Source organism: Phyllostomus discolor, chromosome 5 (genome assembly GCF_004126475.2).
Source record: "Phyllostomus discolor isolate MPI-MPIP mPhyDis1 chromosome 5, mPhyDis1.pri.v3, whole genome shotgun sequence".
NCBI lineage: Eukaryota > Metazoa > Chordata > Mammalia > Chiroptera > Phyllostomidae > Phyllostomus > Phyllostomus discolor.
The window spans coordinates 11,202,504-11,222,767 of record NC_040907.2 but is presented as its reverse complement, the minus strand read 5'-3'; the positions used below and the strand labels follow the sequence as shown (position 1 = coordinate 11,222,767).

General features: G+C 58.7%; 1 protein-coding gene across 2 annotated transcripts in view; it reads left to right on the top strand.

Annotated features, from left to right (window-relative positions):
* Positions 1-273: 273 nt before the first annotated feature.
* IFFO2 (intermediate filament family orphan 2) overlaps positions 274-20,264 on the top strand; it is a 46,642-nt gene continuing 26,651 nt past the window's right edge. Inside the window, exon 1 of one of the 2 annotated variants that reach the window (XM_036025396.1) lies at positions 274-1,313. In XM_036025396.1, coding sequence (XP_035881289.1) covers positions 631-1,313 — 683 coding nt within the window. In that variant the 5' untranslated portion in view covers positions 274-630. The remainder of the gene's footprint in view (positions 1,314-20,264) is intronic. The other variant, XM_028513834.2, reaches the window with a different exon arrangement.

Below are 20,264 nucleotides of genomic sequence, written 5' to 3'. Positions count from 1 at the left end.
GCAGCTCTGCAGTCCGTGTCCCCGGCAAAGAATCAGAGCCACGCGGGGCGGCAGGAGCAGAGCAGGGAAGGGGTAGTACGGTGGGACCTGGGCGGAGCCAGAGCTGCAGGCAGCGGGTCATTGGAGCCGAGAACGCGGCGAAGTCCGGGAGTGGGCAGCGTGGTCAGACGCCGAACGTCTCGGGGGCGGGGCCCGGGGGTGGGGGCAGATCCGGGAGCGCCGCAGGAGGTGCTGTGGGCGGGGCTATTTGGGGGCGTGGTCTGCTTCTGCAGTGGGCGGGGCCCGCCGCAGAGGGGCAGTGCCAGCCAAGAGTCCTCTGCGCGCTGCTGCCGCGGCGCTTCACATCGTCTCTGACAGCCCCGGCGCCGGTAACCGCGACCCTCACTACCTCGAGCAGCCGCCGCGGCCTCCATCGCAGCCTGAATCCGGTTCCTTGCCTCCGCGCCCACATCCGGGGGCAGTCCGGCTCGCAGTCCCTGCGGAGGCCGCATCTGGTACGCATCTGGAACCGCCCGGCCGGCCGCGCTGGAGCCCGCGCCCAACCTGGCCCGGCCGCGCCGGGAGCCCTGCCCGGAGCTGGAGCCTCCCCTGGAACCGCGGGCCCGGGGCCCTGAGCTGCGCAGCCGGCGCATGGTGAACTCGTTGCTGTTCGGAGAGATGGCTTTGGCCTTCGGCTGTCCGCCGGGCGGCGGCGGCGGCGGCGGCGGCGGCGGGGGCTGCCCCGGCGGTGGTGGTGGCGGCGGCGGCGGGGCCGGGCCAGGGCCATCGCCAGTGACGGCGGCACTGCGGGACGACCTGGGCTCCAACATCCATCTCTTGAAGGGGCTCAACGTGCGCTTCCGCTGTTTCCTGGCTAAGGTGCACGAGCTGGAGCGGCGCAACCGGCTGCTAGAGAAGCAGCTGGAGCAGCAGCAGAGCGAGCGCGAGCGTCGGCTGCGCTACAGGACATTCACCCGTGAGCAGGCCGTGCAGACCGGGCCCGATCTGCTACGGCCACCAGCGCCCGGCAGCGGGCATGGCATTGGCAGCGGCGCGGCGGCCGGCACCAATGCCAATGCCGTGGCCCTGGGCGGCCTGCCCCCGGGCGGCGGCTCTCACCCGCAGCTCTACGGCCGCCTGCCTGGGACCATCTGGAGCTACACGCAGGTGCGGCGCACGGGCGGCGGCGGCGTGGAGACCGTGCAGGGCCCCGGCGTGTCGTGGGTGCATCCCGACGGCGTGGGCGTGCAGATCGATACCATCACGCCCGAGATCCGCGCGCTCTACAACGTGCTGGCCAAGGTGAAGCGCGAGCGCGACGAGTACAAGCGGAGGTGAGTGCGGCGCCCCCTCTCCCCGCGCGCGCGCGGCCGCGGAATGTGTGTGTTCGGGGTGGGGGGCAGGTGGCAGCCAGCTGGTCCTAGCAGGTGGGCTGGAAACTGTTTGCAGAGTACCCTGCCTTCGCTCGGAAAACTCAGTTATCTAGTTCTGAGAATGGGGGCGGGTGCTGACTTCGGCAGGGGACACATCCAACCCGTCGTTGGTCCGGACACGTGCGTTGTTTTGTAGGTGACAAAATAGCTATTGATGTTGTAAGTGATCTTATTGAATTACCATGGCAGCTCAGAGCGTAGGGCATTCTTATCACCATGTTGTAGATGAGGAAACTAAGGCACCCGAGATGCAAGTGGCTTGCCTAAGGTGTGTTGGCTAATAAGTAGTGAATAAGAAGCCGGGATTTGAACTAGTGATTTTACGTACCTCCCGGGTAGTCTGTCTCCTAGCCCAGGTACTTTTTCAAGGATGTAGAGGTGAGCTCCCTTCCTTCCATGGGTGAAAAGAAAAACTCTCCAAAGTAAACCACTGATCTTTTGTTCTTTGAATTAAATGAGATTATGTATTTGGAGCTGGATGGATCTCTTCCTGCTCCCTGGGGCTAGGGTCTGCCTTCTTACTCCATCTCTGTACAGTCCAGCGGGCTGGGCTGGATAACCAGCCCTACATCAGATTGGCCACAAGCTTTTAAAAATCCCTCCCTTCATTCCTCTTCCCCCTACCCGCATTGTCATGGTTTATTGGGCCCCCACAAACTCGGCCCCTGAAAGGTGCGCAGGAGGAGGTAACCTTGGACTGGAAGACTGGACATTGAATGGACCCGGACCACCATCTCTGAGTAGAGTTCGGGGCAGACTACCTATAGGACTGGCCGGTATGTTACTGCCCAGCCCAGGTTACCCAGGGAAACGATGCTAGTTTCCCGCCTACAGCCTGGCTGGTGGTACTGTCTGCTCCACTTTCCCATACGAGGAGAGGGGTCTGTCCGTAGCATCTCAGGCCTGTGTGGGCGTGGGCCCTCTTCTGTCCCAGCGTGGGCCACTCTGCATGGGGAACCTTGGCTCCGAACCCCTGGATCTGGAGGATGTGCTGAGAAGGATGTTTCTTTCCACTCCTTGGGTCCTCGTGCTCACGGCAGCGCAGAGGTCTGCCAGGGGAGCTGGGCCTGGGTCTCCCCTCCTCTTCCTCTACTGGGCAGGACTCGAATCAAATGGCAGCTCTGTCACCAGCCAGCGAGATCGTTGGACCCCTTGGAAGCCCGTTTGCTCACCAGAGAAATGGAACAGTGATACTCACTCCCAGTCGCATGAGGGGAGAGTAGGATGGTGATGCTTTTGGGAAGGTACAAAATAATCAAGTTGATGTCGTTCAAGACGGTAGTCTCTTTGTCAAGCTGGCAGGACACAGAGACCTAGAGTTCCAGGGCTGTCTCGTGCAGAGCCTGGCTTTCTGGGGGTAGGTCTTACACCCCGCTGTACACTAGCTCCTCTTCTGGCCTGGTTGTCTCTGTTGAGAGCTTGAGAATGGCCTGGTGCCTGGCCATGGCAGGCCACCTCTCCGCTCGCGGTGGACAGCTTCGCTGGGTGGGTGGGGTAGGGAAACAGGTACTTGCTGTTGATGGTGAAACTCGTCGGAGGGACGGGCCCGTCTGTCTGCCACTGCCGATTGTGTGGCCATGCGCCAGCTGTGTGCCGTGTTTGTTTTATTGTGTGTGTGCTCTCGGACCTGGCTACGAAGGAGATGGAAAAACCGAGCCCAGGCAGTCTTGAAGGGAGGTAGGCTGGTGTTGAGCAATGCTTTGTTTAAGTTGCGCTCAGGGTGTGGGGGGTGATGTCAGCCGCTGGCGCTGGCCTGGAATGAGATGGGTGCTGCTGGGACAGGTGGAGTGCGGTGTCTCTCTTCCCGCCCTCTGGGAGGTGTGTGCGCCTTCTCCTCCTTGTGTGTGTGTGTGTGTGTGTGTGTGTGAACTGAGGAGGCACATCTTTTCTGAAGTTGGTTCAGAGCTCAAGTTCGATTTTTCCAAAGCAGGTATACGCCCTTCCTTGGGCCTCAGTTTCCCTGTCTGTGAAGGGAGAGGTGGGTGGTGTATCGCCTCCAAGTTCCAGGCTTCCTCAGAGATGCCTTAGGCATTCCTTGACTATTAAATAGAAATGAATATTTAAAAACACATTGAAATGTTAATACGGTCATAAAAATGTGCTCATTCACTTTTAAGTTCTGCACGTACACCCGTCAAGCTCCCTTCCACGCTAACTAACCTGTTAGTAATCGGACGCAAGCGAAAGCCCTCCTTCTGTTTGTCTGAAGCGTGTTTTGAGATTACAAAGCAAACTGCTGGAAACCATTCCCTTTCGCAGCTCTTCGTCTGTGTGAGTCAGGATATCCCTGATGCTCTGCAGCCAAAACTGGAGATAAAATTAAATGGAATGTGGCACTGTCACCCACGATCCCAATTCTAAATATTCACGGATCAAAATAGCCTCTTCAGCCTCAGTGATTGAATTCAGAATCGCTGTTATGTATTCGAACCAATATAAATGTACACAAGTAACACTGGTTTTACGTGTTTCTATATTTAGGTTTCTCATAAGAATTTCCTTTTGTGAGCAGGGTGGGCATATGATCAACTTTTTAAAAAGTTTAAAAACCACTGGACTAGATGACCTTCCCAGCCTTAACAATAAATAATTCTGAGTTTAAGCACACGGCCCACTTCTGACTTCCTGTCCGTAAGAGCAGTTTCAGCCTGAGGCCTGAGACCACGGTGTCTGCCCTGGCCGCCAAAGGCCTCGGGTTCTTCCAGGATGTCCAGCAGGGAGCCCCAAGCAGGGAGCCAAGACGGAGCCTGTGCCAGGAAAGAACAGGTTCCAGGATTACCTCTGGTTCACCCAGGGGAAGGGAGCCCACAGCTCAGAGACCCCACTCGCTTTCCCAAAGGGCAGCCTGGGATGTGTGGCTCAGTGTTCTCCAGTTTGGAGACTTTTCTGCTTCCGCCTCCATGACACCTGTGGCCATACCCACGAGCCAACGCCTGTGGTACTTCTTATGTGAGATGTGTTTAACAGCTTCATTTAAAATGCTCCCACCGTAAGCACTCAATGACTTTTAGTGACTCCACAGAGTTGTGCCACCGTCCCCACCATGCAGTTTCAGGACGACTGTGTCTCCCCCCAAAGATCCCTCGTGCCCACGTGCCGTTGATCCTCATCCCGCCCCAGCCCGGGCAACTGCTGATCTGCTTCCTGTTTCTCTACAGTTGCCTTTTCTGGACATTTCATGTGAATGGCACCCATGCATTAGGTGGTCTTTTGCATCTGGTTTCTTCCACTTATGTATTGTTTTTGAGGTTCGTCCATGTTGTATCATGTATCAGTAGTATTTCCTTTGTGTTGCTGAATAATAGTCCACTGTGCGAATACATCGCCTTGGTTTACCCATTCACCTGTGTGACCAATAAAGTGTAAATTTAAAAAGTCACCTGCTTACCACCTCCCATCATCTCCTGTGCCATCGGCAATGGCACAGGAATTTCAGTTGGCGGAAACACCAGCCTAAACCAGAGCCCCTGGCCTGGGGTCCCTGGCCCCGGCCCTGCTCACCAGCGTTGCTCTGACTTTGCCTTGGCCGGGTAAGCTCTGAGCTCTGTACTGGGAGGAAAATGCGGTTACTGAAACTGTAACACCGGCCAGGTTGTCAAGCACTGATTTGGAAACCAAAACAAACATTTCTGCTCTGTCACCACCCAGCGCCACCAAAATATCCTGTTCTGAGTTTGCAAGCTGGGGGCTTTTCCTGGGAGATTCCGGCTGAATCTCTCTGAACTTGCAACAAGTGGAGAGTTCTCTGAACTGGCACCCAAGAGACCCAGACGCCAGGTCTGCCTCTGCCACTAGCCTCTGTGTGACCTCAGACCAGTTGCTTTTCTCTCCGAGCCTTAGGCCTTCCACCTTTGGGGTGGGGTGGGGGGTGAGGGGGTTCATTTAGCGTAAAGTGGGTCCTCCTAGCTCACTTTACACTTTGGTTCTGTGACTTGAGGGGTTTGGGGGAGGGCTGCTCTGTCTGCCCCCGCTGGGATGAGACGCTGGGCCTCCTCCTCCCCTGACCCGGGTCCGGTGTGGTTTGGTATCATGTGGCTTTGTCCCCTCCCCCCTGCAGGTTTCCAAGTGTCTCTGCCCCCGACTGAAGTTGGCGTGAAGGGCTTAGTTTGTTTTTCCTGGTACCTGTGGTGATTGGAAATTTATATCAGTGACCAGGAAGGACCATGGTCATTTCGTCTGGGGGTTTTCAGCTAGGCCCTTTGGAACCCTGGGGTCCAGAGCAGGGTGCCTTGGGGTCGGTCATTCTGGGGACACTGGGAGGCCGAGCATCTGGGATCCAGTCCGTGTCAGCCACAGAAGTTCCATCTCCATAACTCTCAGGTTGCCATTCTGGGCAAGATTCAGTTGTCAATTGGAAAACAAAGTTCTGCAGTTAAGGATGGGGGGAGTAAAAGAAATCACAGATTCAGCTGAGATGGGGAAACTGAGGCCTGGAGGGCACTGACCAGCAAAGCTGAGTGGGTGGACCTCCTGTGTGCTGTGGGAAGCTGTCTGCCGTTCGCCTGAGTCGGACCAGGTGGAGGAGTCTTCACCACCTTTTTGTGTGTCTGCCTTGAAGCATTTTTTGAAAAGCCACTTTCAGGGGTGGGAGGGACTTTTGTCTCAGCTCTTTCTGATAGTGAACCGGCCGGGGCTGGGCTGTCGGCCTGAAAGGACGGCTCCAAAAAGAGTTGGGGGGCGAGCCGGCTGGAGCGTGCCCCGCCTTCCCATCACGCCCTGGACGACCCTTGAGCGGGTGGGTGGTGGCCCCTGGCCACCCCAAAGCCGGAGCACTGCCCCCGAAACCCAGCCGGGGGCTTCGTTGGCTGTTGTTTCCGTGGGTGCTAGGGTCCCTCCTGAAGCTGCCACCGATAGGGGTGCTTTTGTCTCTCTGACACCCTGAGTGACTCGGGGCAATTGCTTGGCCTCTCTGAGCTGTCTGGTTCTCCGCTTTTTGTGAAAGAGGGAGAAGAATGTTGCTCTCCCAGAGACTGGGAAGGAATAAATGAGCTCACGTGTTAAGGGACCTGGTCTTCTGTAGGCCCCGCACCCCAGGCCCCCTCCCCCCACAGCGGCTGTGCTCTTCATTTTTATAGGGGTCCCTCAGTACGGTCCGGACCGCCCCACACATCCATTTCAGGGCATGTCCCGGGGAAGGCGCCGGGATGGTGTTGGGGGTGGCGGGGGGAGGGCTGCTTCTTTTGTCCAGCATCTGAGAAGGGTGTTCTTGCTACTCTTAGCGGTTGATTTGTGCCTCCGGAAATCTCACCGCCCCCCCAACCTCCTTTCTTTAAAAGAGACACACAACCCCCCCTCCCTCTAGCTCCTCAGTATTCCAAAGCCTCCTGGCCAGGCTGGCATTCTCTCTGGGGACAAATTTGGGAGGGATTTTCAGAGCCTGGAGCTGGAGGGAGGAGAATGAAGTCCCAGAAAAGAAAAGGAAGCAGAAGCTGGGAGACAGCTGACGCTGAAGATTCCTCCTCCCAGGAATTCGAGGCGGGGCTTCAGCCTTGGCCACCGGATGCATGCGAGGTCCCCCGCAACACACACACACACACACACACACTCTCTCTCACTCACTCTGAGGCTCTGTCTCCAGGCCTGTGGCCCACATCCCCACGCGTGTCAGTGTTTGGAGGACATGGAAGGGTAGACCCAGAATTCAAGCACGCCCTTTGCTGTGAGGCAAGGCATTGACTTCCAGGGGCATTGATTTAAACCGTGCCACGACTCCGTGATCCTGGAGACTGTGAGCTCTGCATTTGGAGTCCTGGCGTTTGAACACATTGCGGAGATGTAGCCGGCCTGGTGTTCTGTGTATTCCCTGTGTCAGGCATGGCTGAAGGCCTGGGACCAGAAGGAGGCAGTGCACGGTTGTCCCCTGTGTGGGGGTTAGGATGGGTTGCCCTTCCCTGATATTCTTTCATCAGGCATTTCTGAGCACCCACTCTCTCCCCCATCACAGCATCCTATACCCTGAATCATAATTGCCTAGGATGTGTCTGTACCTCTGCCAACTGTACTGGGGGACCCCCAAGAAAACTGGAATTATCTTCTGGAGTGCCGGCCCCTTGTAGTACAGGCTTCCCCTACTAGGTGAGTGTTCTAAGAACCCATCTGTATCAGGGTACCAGCTGGCGTTGTTGTGAGAGGTAGCGTTTGGCCTCAGGGAATTTTTTTTGAAGGCTCTTTCAACATGTTTGCCCATTTCACGATGGGTGATTATTGAGTGCACCTGCCTGCACCACGCCGAGTGTTCAGCAGTTTTTGACCAAAAACAGCATGACCCCCATGCCCCACCCTCCCTTTCCACCTGATCTCGCTCTGAGCAACTGTTCATTTCCCTGAATGAAAAAAGACCTCAGCCCTGACTGGTGTGGCTCAATGGATTGAGCGCCAGCCTGGAAACCAAAGGGTTGCTGGTTCAATTCCCAGTCAGGGCACATACCTGGGTTGCGGCCGGGTCCCCAATAGGGGGCGTGTGAGAAACAACCACACACTGATGTTTCCCTCCCTCTCTTTCTCCCTCTTTTCCCCTCTCTAAAAATAAATAAATAAAACCTCTAAAAAAATAAAACGTAAAAGAAAAAAAGTCCTCAAAGGGAACCATTTGCCGATGTGGAAGAGGTGAAACAAAAAATGGCAGAAACACTAAAAGACATCAAAACCAACCACTTCAAAGACTGTTTCGAGCCGTGGGGAAAATGCCTCCGTTAGGTGCATTGCATCAAATGGAGAGTGCTTTGAAGGTGACTGAAGTTTAAACACGTCAGAATAAATACACAATTTTTAATAAATAAATTATGTTTCTTGGGGTCCCCCCTTGTAAGCTCTGCGGGGCCGGCTTTGGATCTCTCTTCTTCATCACATAGTCACACAGCCGGCCGGGCCTGGCCACAGACCCCTTGACAACCTAACCTGTGCGGCGGGGGAGGCTGTGTGCCTGGCTGCCGTGTGCTGGCAGGTCCCAGTCGGGGCCGGGTTGGGGGGTGTAAGGCACAATGACACGGATGACCAATATGGGCTCCGAGTTCAGGGACTGGCAGCTTGTAGAGGGAAGGGTTTGCACTTGGAGTCAGAACACCTGAGCTCCAGTCCCGACACATTGGTTCAACAAGCCTGGATCGGCATCCGTTGCTCGGTGCCAGAGGCTGGGGACTGAGCACAGGTGATGAAAGCTGGGTGAGCTTGGACCCCTCACGTGGCCTCTCTGAGCCTCATTTCCTCATCTGCCGGAGCGGGATGCTGAGCTCTGTATCCCGAGTTTGTGGAAGAAGCAAGTGGACTCACGCAGCTGCAGCTCTTTGTAAATGGTGAAGTTCAGAAGAGGTCGCTGGCAAGATTTCACAGGCAGAAGGGTGGGCACCCTAAGGGTGAGCAGTGCTGGCTTTGTGAGGTGGGCGGGGGTTGAGAACCAAGCTGGAAGCTGGGAGGGGGTGGTCCATGCCCTTGCTGGCAGCGTCTGGGGGTTGTGCAGCCTCTGGGCATTGCCGGCTGTGAGATACTCAGAAAATTCTGGGCCAGATGGGAGGCTGGTGGAGACTTCTGCTGGTGCAGACTCTGCTGGTGCTGCCTGCCTGCCAGGGCGGTGCCCCCTCCCACCCTTCGTGGGCACTGGGGACTTGGTTTCCTGGGCAGGATGTGGTTTCTTCCTCTAGTTCCTGGTACAAGAGAGGGTAGTCTTTACCCATCGGTAAATGACTCCGGTTCCCTCGAGGGGCTGTGGCTGGCTGAGCTGCCTGGTGGCATGGGGCACCTAGGGCCCCGTGGGGTCCCGGCTGTGATCCCAGCTGGCCCGAGCTTCCTGTTGCGCAGCTGGGAGTGGGGATGGGGGGAGGGTGGGCTTACTCAGCGCCCTGTGAAGACTGCTCTCCCTGTAACTGTACTGCGGTGGTCTGGATTCTGTACACGCTAGTTCATCTCTTGCACCTCCGTTTGTCTCTCTGTGAAGTGGGGGTAAGGCTCCTTAGGAGTTCTGCTTCCCAGAGTTGATGAAAAAACGAATTGAAACAATGGAGTGTAAAAGCATTTTGAAACATTAAAAAAATCATCACAACTTCATAGCCACCACCAGCTGAGCACCGACTGCATGCTAAGCTCTGGGACAGCTGCTTTAAATACGGGAGACTTCTTTATCACAGCAACCCCCCAGACATGGGGATTGATGATGACCGTTTTATAGATGAGAGGTTCAGAGAGAATCTCTGGTCCAGGTTCTGCAGCGAGGTCAGCCTGGGTCTCCAGATCCCACGTTCAGGGCTCTTCCCCCACGTTCGGGTGTGACGCAGGCTGGCCTTGTCCCATGCCAACCGAGGCAGGTGGGAGGCAGGCTGAGGCACGGGGTCTCCCCGCTGCCTGTCCCAGTATCACTAAGGCTGGTGGCAGAACGGGAGGTAGCTGCTATGCTGGGAGGACTTCCTGCCGTCATGTTACAGTAACTCTTTCTTGAGAAGCTGATGAGTCACCGGCGGTGGCACTGTCCTGAGCCCCCCTTGCCCCCCAGCTCTCAGGAGAGCATCCTAATGGGGCCCGACTCTGGGTAGGGGAGCTCCTGGTCTTACCCAAAGAAGGTAGCACCCCTGGGCTGGCAGGCCTGGCAGGGGCTGGGATGGGGAGCAGGGGACATATATTATTATCTGCCCGGCACTTTCCACGTGATCTGATTTAAAACTTGTGGCAACTCTGCAGGGTGGAAACCAAGGCTCAGGGGGAAAGTCACTGGCCCGGAGTCCTACAGCAAAGCCGGGGCTGGACGTGGGTCCCACACTCGGGCTTTTGTGCTCTTGTTTTCTTGCCTAGCACCCAAGTCTTAGCTCCCGGGAGTGGCCAGGGCTTCGTGCTAACTGAGAACAGGCGGGAGGGAGCATCGGGCGTTCCGGTGGCTGGAGAGAAGCTGGCCTCTGCCCAGGGCCCTGGTCTCGCTAAGTTTTGCTTTCGGTTGGTACCGTGAACTTTGCCAGGGAACGGGGAACTTGTCCCAGTCACCCTGTGCCTCTTGCTGGGGAAGATGAGACTGCTGGGTGTGGATGTCTGAGAAGCCACAGTTCTGTTCTCTTGACAGAGGCCGGGCACCCACCACGCCAGAGACAGCCCTTCCTTCAGGAGCTCAGAGGCTGGGTACACGGGCCAATGTGGCGATGCCACGTGACAATTACCTGCTCAGATAACGCCTGTGCCTACCAGGGGCACACTACACGTTTATTAGTTAATTGACTTATTAAACAATTGTTTACATAGTGTTCACCCTTTGCCAGGCTCCATTTAAAGCAGTTCACGTTTAATTCGTGTAACCTCATAATAACCTTAAGAGTCAGGCACTGTCATTAGACCATTTTAGAGATGCCGAAACTGAGCCACAGAGCCAGGCAGGGAATTGGGCCAAGACACAGCTTGTACGCAGCAAGCCAAGGTCGGAACCCAGGAAATCAGGTTCCACATCCCACCCAGGAAGAGGCAGGCCTATTGCAAGGATGTTCCTGCTCTGGGCCTCAGTTTTCACGTCTGTGCAATGGGAGTGATAAATCTGCCTTCATGGGGCTGTCGGGAAGATGAGAGGGAGCTTAGAGGAAGGTTAGGTGGTGCCTGTGCCCGGGCACTAAATGATCCTGAGCCCTGGGACCCACCTACCCACACTGCTGTGTTTCTTCCAACTTCTCGTGCAACCGAGGGCTGCTGGAAGCTCCCTGCGATGTCCCGTCCTCCCCTTGCACTTATATCCGTGCCTCTCCTGGATCCCGAGCTGAGCCGCCATGGGCGTTGGAGAGGAGCCTGCACAGCTAGACAACGTGGAGCAGAGCGCTTGTGTGGAGCTTGGGAGCTGGGAGGAGAGGAGGCCGGAGCATGTTTTCTGCTGCTTCTCAGCTCTGTGACCTTGAGAAAGCCATTTGCTTCTCTGAGCCACGTCTCCTTATCTGCCAAGTGAGGCCCGTCATATGGCACGGACGGACGGACGGCAGGAGAGAGAGAGAGTAGGACGATGGGGCTCAGACGCTGGCCGCTGCCCCGGCACCTTATGGAAGGAGGCTGGGCGACTGGGGGGAGCAGCAGAGGCGGGGACTGAGTGGCCCTGGGACGGGCCTGGGCAGGAGCCCTCCATGTGGCCGCTCCGGGTGGGGCCTGTCTCCCTGCCGCCTGAGATGCTTGCTCAGCGCTCTCCTGGCCTGCGTGCTCTGACTTCGTTTGTGCAGGTTCACACGTCCCCCAGCTCGCTCGCTCGCTCGCTCCTCGATGGAGAGATGCCCCCGCAGCGGAGACACTGCCTTCCGCCCTCTTCACTGGCCACTTTTATTACTTGGGTTATTTAAAACGGCTCTTGGCTTGCTGCCTCCTCTTTGCCGTCTTGGGGGAGGGGAAGAGCCGCTGGTCTAAGTGGACCTTGTGAAATTCCCCGGCAGATGAACTCTTCTCTGGGCAGGGTCAGTCTGTCTCCCCAGGGCCTCCGTTTTGCCCCTGGCCTGCTGTGGTAATGGGCAGAAGGCCATCTGGGGGTGCAGTGGGGAGGCTGGGGCTGGAGTGGCTTTGGGGAAAGCTTGCTGGGAGGTTAGACCTCAGGACCAGAGAGCCTTGGAGCTCCGGGTGGGAGCCTGGTGGTGCGGTGTGGATCCTGCTGAACCTGATGAGGGCCGGCTAAGGAGGGCTTCCTGGAGGAGACATCACCTGAGTCATGTTCTGAAGGCCCAGTAGGAGTTCGGGAGCAGGGGAAGGGCGCTCCAGGCAGAGAGAACAGTTTGTACCAGGGTCCGGGGGTGAGATCGTCATGCTGGTGCCTCATCCAGAGCTCGCTCCTCAAGCCCCGGCCGTGTTGGGACGTGGCCCGCCCTGGCCTGCCCGCTCTTTCCTCTTCCCTCGTCCGCTCCTTGTGGCCTCCTGGCCCTCTTTGTTCTGCCTGCTCTCTCGCACCCTCGCTCCCTCTTTCTTGTGTGGGGCTGTGCTCCCTACGGCTGGCTCTCTCACCCCTGCTCTGCTTCACCTGCGGCAGGGGAGGGCTGTGAGGGGGGCCGTGCCCCACCCCTGCCTGGTGCCTGCCTGGTGCCCTGGCTGGGGGCTCTCTGTCTGCTGCTGGGGCTTTGTGAGCCCGAGTGTGTGCGTGCGAGTGTGTGTGTGTGTGTGTGTGTGTGTGTGCACGCGTGCACACCCATGCATGTGTCTGGGCCTCCGTCCGCATCCTGTGGTCCTGAGGTCAGGACCCTGCCCCCGGCCACCCCAGACCCTTGTATACGACCCTTTGTGCCTCGTGGTGGAGGTCAGGGGAGGCTGCCTGGTGGGAGGATAGCCGCCGGGTCTTGGAGGTCAGCGCTGGTCACCAGACCGCAGTCCCCCAGCCCCCACCCAGCAAGGTCTGAGCCCAGGATTAGCCGCAGGTTGGGGAGTGGCTGCGGGAGGCTAGGCTGCTCGCCTTACCTCTCCTGGCGTGTCCCTTCTCCCTTACACCTGTGACTTCCTCTTACCCCCTGGGAGGCCCAGACGGTTTGAGGTTTGAGCCGTCCTCTGAGGTCGCTTAACCCATCCCTCTGCTCCCAGGCAAGGCCATTGCCCTGTCGTCCCAGATGGTTAGATGTGCCTTTTGTCTCTCTAAAAAGACCTGAGTGTTTATCCTTTAGTATTTTGTGTTGTCCTCCCCAGCCCTACTGTGTACCCATGACCCATTTACAGATGAGGCCCAGAGAAGGGGAGCGGCTGTCTGGAGGTCACACAGCCAAGTAGGGGCTGGAGCCCAGGCCCCCGAATGGGGTTTCTTTGAAGGGGTCCTTCCAGGGCTGCTAGTCCTTTCAGGGGAGGTTTTGAAAACTCCCTGACCCCTGCAAAGGCGGGACTTGGGGCCTACCCAGTGGAGTCCGCAGGGATCAGGCCCCGCCCCTCGGCCCCGCACCCAGGTCCTCAGTGCTGTACATGGGCCCTCCCGGCCCATGAAAGAGACCCGTGAGGTCGCCTTGCCATGGGTGTGTCTCCTTTTAACAAAAGGCACGTACCTCCCTGGCCCGGCTCGGCTCTGGGGTCCGGGGTGTTGACTGACTGGCCTGCTGTCCCGTCCGCCGGCCACATGCTTGGCTGCGTCATTGCTCTGTGCCTCGGTCTCCTCCTGCATGAAATGCCCCGCAGGGTTGCTGAGAAGCCTGGTCCAGTGAGGCCCTCCCCACCCCCTTTTCTCAGGGGCGAGCCCTGGGTCGGAAGGTCTGAGGACTCTGTCTCCAGTGCTGGCGTTGGGGGACCTGTGAGGGCCGAGCCTCTAGCCCCCACAAACACTGTTCCCCAAGTCCCTGGTCTGGGGCTGCAGCCTGACAGTAGTACTGGACCTCGACATGGTTTCGTACGGAAAATCTTCGTGTCATACAGCTTGCTTTCACACTTGCCTTCAAAGAACATTGTAACGTTTTAAAAAACATCAGGACTGATCCAGGTTGGGGACACTGAGGCCCGGGCTCAGCCAGCTGCTGGCAGAGCTGGGGATTCACCTGATGCCAAGTTCAGGGAGCCCCAGCTCAGATAGGTTGTTCTTTTCTGTGCCCTAAGGCAGCGGTCCCCAACCTTCTGGTCCCCAGGGACCAGTTGTGGGGTGGGGGGCAGGAGGTGAGCTTTGCCCGCTCTGGGGGGAGGCAGGGCAACAGGAGGTGGAGCTCAGGCGAGCTTTGCTGGAGGGCGGTTCCTAACAGGCAGCGGACCATACCAGTCCGTGGCCCAGGTGTTAGGGACTCCTGCCTTAGATGTGATAAATCCGTGGAGAGTTAGAAGGAAATGGCTTTTTCTGTTCTTCCTCCGTGTTACACTGTTGGCCCGCTATCTGGACCTTCACGTGGGTGGGAGCGCTGACTCCGGGGTGAGAATGTCTGGACTCTTATCACCATCCCAAGCCTCAGTCCTCTCGTCTGTAAAATGGGGATGGCAACCTTAGCTCACAAGGGTGTCACAGGGATTCAGTGAGATAGTGCACACCCAGTGCTAAGTGGGGTGCTGGCTGCTTAGCTGCTTTGCTCCCTCCCTCCTGCCCAAGCCTGGCCCTCTCCAGCCTCCAGCCCGATGCAGTGGGAACCCCCTCCCCCCTCCCCCTCCTGGCTGCAGGCTGGCCTTTTGTGTTCAGGGCATTTCCTTTCTCCAGCAGCGAGGGGGAGTCACATCCCCTCTGCCCCGCAGCGGACTGTCCGCACAAGGTCACCGGGAGGGCAAGACCTAGTCTTCAAGGCTGTGCCTATAATAGCCTGTCCCCTAGAGCCAGTGGCCTCCAGTGGCCTGTTGGAGGGTGGACTGGAATGGGGGAGTCTGTCCCCGTTCCTGCCACCTAGCCTCCTTGTGTAGATGTGGAAGCAGCCTCCGGGGGTCGCATCCCCAAGTCTGGGGTCTCGCCCTGAGGCAGGGGTGGAGCTGGAATGCGAACCTGGGTCTGGCGGACTCTTTTGGGGTACTCCCTGCCACACCGGTGGGTGCTGTCTTCCGGGCTGAGACATGGGCCACACGGTCCTGGCCCCGGCCCTGGCCCTTGGGCTGAGATACGGGAGTTGGAAGTTCCGGTCCTGCCTCGCCCCTCAGCAGGCAGGGGGGCAGCTGCTTTTCTTCTGGGCCTCCGTAAGGTGACAGGAAGGTGGCTTCCATCCTCGTCTAGTCCTCGGACTGCTCGGTGAGGCCTCACGGGGGAAGCGCTCGCTCCCAGGTCTTGGAGGGGAGGTGACGTTGAAGGCTGTCTTGGCATTGTTTGTCCAGGGTTGGCGTCGGGGCAGCTGGTTTAGGGTTTCATCTGGGAGACAAAGGCTGCTTTGTAGCTTCTGCCCAGCTGAAGTCCGGGCACATCAGCCCCAAGGTGGGAACAGGCTGGGAGGGTTGCAGGGCCCAAGCACAGAGGCCCCGGGAGGCTTGGCTCTGCCTTAGCCCCTCCAGGAAGAAAGCCGGGATCCCATAATCCCGTAACACTCACCCCCTACCACTTCCCAAGAATATCGCATGTGCCCCAAGCAGGTCCAACTTCAGGGACGTGGTCTCTGGACATCACGACACTCCCGGAGGGTGGCTGTGGTCATGCCACCATACAGATGAGGACACAGCCCCCGCAGCGGAAATGACCCAACGGCTTAAACGACCCCCACTGGGTTCCGCCACTGCTGAGTCTCCTTTCACACCCAGAGTTGGGAGTGCGTCTCGGAAAGCCGGGGTGCCCTGGGCAGTGACGTCTCAAGGCTCTGGGGATCCAGAGCTCCAACTTCTGTTCTCAGGATTCAGAGTTGGGTTACCATGCTTTGAGTGTGTGTTGCATGTGCAACCATGAACCTGTAGGTATACGCACACGTATGTCCATGTTACGAGAAGGAGATTGGACACCGAAGGGTCGGTAGCCGTGAGAAAGCGACCCCGGGAGGCCTTCCGGGCAGGTGCATAGATTCATTCCAGGGGATTCCTGGGACCCTCTGCTCTTCTTTGTCAGGAATCCCCCCACTTTATTATCGGTCCCTCCGTCCGTCCTTCCATCCATCTTTTTCGGGACCCCTGTGCTTGGGCCCTGGGGAAGATGCTGCATGAACCAGAAAGGCAGAGCCCCGTCCGCAGGGAGCTTGCCAAATGACTGTGAAACCAGAGCTGGGAGAGTCCTTAGAGATTGTCTAGTTCTCCCCCGACAAGCAGTTTCTTCAGAGAAGGGCAGTGACTCGCCCAAGATTGCGCAGCCCGTTGGCGGCAGAGCCACGCCTCCCAGCCGGTCTGTGGACCCCGCCCTCCCCCACTGCCCACCCCCCACCATGCTCGCCCCTCTGCTGTGCTGACAGATGGCTCTCCCCTCCCAGCCCGCAGCCCTCTCACCCAGCCCCTCCCTGCTTGGCTGTTTTGATGTGTTCTTGGCTTTTCTGGAGTCCTCTGCAGCCGCTGCTGCCCCGGGAGACCTCAAGACATGCTTGTTGGCTGGACCAGAATGCCGGTCCCAGCCCGGAGCCAGGCTTGGCTGTGCTCTGCCCTGAGATGACATACTTGTCCATTAGGAGTGACAGGTTGGCTGGGCTCCCGAGTGCAGAGGCTCTGAGGCCTGGCTGTACTGCTCCTTGGGGCAGGGGGTCTCCAGAGGTCGCCTCTTCCTTTCTCACCTTGAGGTTAGGAGCTGCTGCAGCTCCTGTAAAGATCTCACCGTCTTGGAAGCGCACTCCGGAGCCTTCCCCAGATGTGCCCTCCCGTGTCCTTGTCGCCTTGTGCTTTGGGGATGCCTCCTGGTCCCTAGCCCTAATCCCACGTGCAGCCTAACCCCCTGGTTAGCCTTCCACAGGGACAGGGGCCGGTTACAGCTGCCTCGTGAAGGCCCCTCCCACATTCTCCAGGCAGCACCCCCACCCCCACCCTCCCATCCCGAATTCACTCTCTTCCCGCCTGAGTCCCTCCTGACTCATGAACACTGGTCTGGGCATGCCCTGTGTAGAAGGGTCTGGCCAGTCCCTTCAGGATCCCGCAGGTTTCTGGGACGGAGATACATTCCATCCCCTGGAGTCATGGAACCCTCTGAGAGCCTACGGGTCACTCTGCCCGCCCCCCCTTCCTGGTGGAGAAACTGAGTCCCAGAGAAGTCGAGCAGCATGTCTGTGGCCATTCAGCCGGCCTGGTGGAGTCGGGCCTCCCCCGTCACAGAGCGGTGCAGTGTCTAGGGGTTGGCCCGGAAGTGGGTTCTCTAGCCCAGTTGAGGTGGCTGGTGGCCTTCTGGCCCAGTGGTCCCTGCCCCAGACGGGTGTCCTGGAAGCAAAGCAGCTGGTTCCACCTGGCCCCACAGGGCTCCCCACGCAGAATCAGTGTCCTCCCCCACTTGCCCTCTGGGCTGGCAGATTCCTGGTGGTCCAGGCCTGACCTCAGAGCCCAGCAGGTCCACCAGGCCTGTCCTCAGGGCCGGGCAGCGGCCTGCTCCTCTCCCACCTGTCCCCTGGTTCCCTCTCATCCCACAGCCTCCCTGCCTCCCCTTTGGCCCTGGGGAGGCCCCTCACTTTCCAGGGTGGAGGGCAGGAGGCCTCAGTGTGCGACAGTGGTTAGGTTGCCGAGGGGACACTACCCACTGCGGCTGGGGCAGGAAGGGGTTAAGCAGCTTTGCCTGCTGGGGCTGGATGCCCAGCTGGTGTCCTGGCCCGCAGGCCAACCAGGCCATCTGGCTTGACAGATGCCACAAGGTGTTCCATCTGTCCCAAAGCAAAGTCACTGGGAGGAGGCCCCCGTGGGTGGGTGTGGACCAGCTGTCTGTCCCTAGCAGACCAGCCAAGTTGGGAAACGGCCCACCAGGGGCAGGCTGCTCTGGGGGCAGCTGGCCTGTGGTCTCCCAGGGGCAGGGGTGGGACAGAGCCTGAGTCCCCAGGGGTGGTGAGAGCCTCCTTGTGCGGGGAGGTCTCCGAGGTGCAGGGATGGGCGTGGGGTCAGTGCTTGTGGAGTGGGACTCGCACCTGACTCTGCCCCGTGGCCCCACTCGCAAGCTCATGCATCCAGTAAATGCCAGTTGAGGGCCTACTGTGTGCGGGGCTCTTGGAGACTCTGGGTACCAGACAGCACCCTAGTCCCAGTGCGGGGAAGAGGGAATCCAGAGGATGGAGCCGCTGAGTGGAGGAATGTCACGTCTCAGCCAAGCCCAGGCCCCTGGCCCCTGGAAGAGCACCCCTGCCCCAACCCCCCCCCCCCCCGTCCCAGGCAGCTGGGAGTGGGGCCTACTTGCTAAGGTGCTTGGTATTCACGATTTTGCACAGTCCTCGCAACCCTGTGAGGTAGATATTGTCGTCCCCCACACTGTACAGATGAGGAAACTGAGGCTCTCAGAGGTCAAGTCACCTCTCCCAGGCCACCAGCGGGGGAGTAGCTGAGTCTGTCGGACGCCACCGTATTTCAGTGATGGCGCAGAGGGTAAGGGGCGGGGCATGGGTGCAAGTGGCCTCACCTGCTCCCCTGGCCGCTCTTCCTCTCCGCCCGTCCTGGGCCGTCTCCTTTTGGCCTCTCGCTACGTCCGGCCCAGGGATCGTGTGGCCGGAGGACCATCTCTCGCCGGAGAAGAGTGGCCCCAATCAGGTGTGAGAAGAGAAGCTGTTCTGGTCCCTTGACAGGGCTGGGCTTGGCAAACCTCTGCCTTCCCTGGGCCGGGCCCTGGGCAGGGTCTGGGCAGCCTGGGGGGGCTTGCTCTGGAGGAGGGGGTCTCTAGTGTCTGAAGGACTCCCAGTCCCGGGGGACTTCATTGCAGGGGTCACAGCCCGGGGCCTCTGCATTCCACTCTTACAGTTTGGAGGCCGTGCAGGGGGGGTCCATGCCCCCTGACCTTCCCCCTCCCGTTGTGAGGCCACCTGCACAGGGAAAGGGGCCCAGGATCTGGGAGAAGACGGGCTCGGGTCTGATCCAGCGTCCGCCATCCCGAGAGGCGAGCAGAGGCAGGCGAGTCTGGTGGTGCTGAGCTCGGGCACCGGAGCGGGACGGCCTGGATTCAAGTCCTGGCCCTGCCACTTTCAAGCTCTGTGACCTTGCACAAGTGGCTTCACTTCTCTGGGCCTGTTTCCTCACCTGTGAAATGGGCACAGTGGCGGTGCCCACCCCCTGAGGTGGTTGCGAGGATTAAATGAGCCGACAGTGCTTACCAACACTAACACTTCTTGATGTTAAGGATTCCGTCACCCTGGACAAGCCACGTGACCTCTGCGAGCCTCGGTTTCCCCATCGGCAGAATGAGGGCGAGGGAAGGAGAGGCTCCAGGGAAGGGCTCGGGGAGAACGTTCTCTGGGCGTCTGCTCCCTTTCACCCCCCCTCCCCTCTGGAGGGAACTGAGAGATGGGGAGGGGCTCGTCCCTACTGGGAGAGGGCCAGCCCAGCCCCAGAGTCGGGTGGGAGGGCCACTCCCCGTGCATCTGTGTGTGCATGCAATGGGGTGGGGGGAGCACCCCAGTGTCCTCCCGACTGGTTCACATCAAGTTGAATGTCAGGGCCCGCATGACGACAGGAGGCGGGCAGTAAGTCATGAGTCTGTCCCCTTGAGCTGTGTTTAGTCACTAATCCCTGTCTTGGTGCAGGTGATGGCAGTTTGTCCCGCCGTGCCCACAAACCCCCGGGCCACTTATGACAATTAGGGCACTGCTCACCCGGGCTGCGCCTGCCCGGACCTGTCCTCGGTTGCACAAGCCCCACATGTAATTAATTATTCTCCCGGGTCCTCGTCACTCCTCCTTCCTTCCTTCCTTCCTGGTGACCAGTCAGGAATGTCCTCCTCATCAGTGGTCTGGCAGGAAGCACATGGGCCCTGGGTTCCTGTCCTCGGTCTGCTGCCACCTGGCTATGTGACCTTGAGCATGTCCCTTTACCTCTCTGAGCTTCAGGCTTCTCGTTGACACGTGGCCTGAACTTCTGAGCTTCCCTTTCTGACACCCTGGGACCCCATTTCCACGTTCTGTGATTTTTCTTTTTTTTTTTTTCTTCACCACGCATGGAGCCTGTTTGCCTGTTTGGGCTTGCCTGTCCTCGTTTAATTCAACTGGGGGTCATTCTCCCCCATTTCCCAGACGAGGAGACGGAGCCTGGAGAGGCGACTCGCTCAGGGCTGCAGACAGAGCCTTGGTTTAAACCCAGGATGGGTGTGCCAGCTCTTGCTGGTGAGCGCTGCTTCTGGGCTGCAGACGATAAGGGGGACTTGGACCGGGAGGCAGCTGGCCCGGGCTGCTGGCTGAACGAGTAAGCAATCTGACTTTGATGGGCCGAGCCCATTGCGCTGCCGTCCCACGGTGCCTTGCATTTACCTGTGGGCACAGTCACTGGGAATAAACAAGGGAGAAACCCAAGCTGCAAATTAGCTTTCCAAAATAGCCTCGGGAGTTGCTATTTTTCCTGAAACTGTAAACATATCAGGGGTGGGGCCCCACAGCCTCCTGGGCCAGACCCTGTGGGCCTCCTTGTTCTTGGCCTAGATGC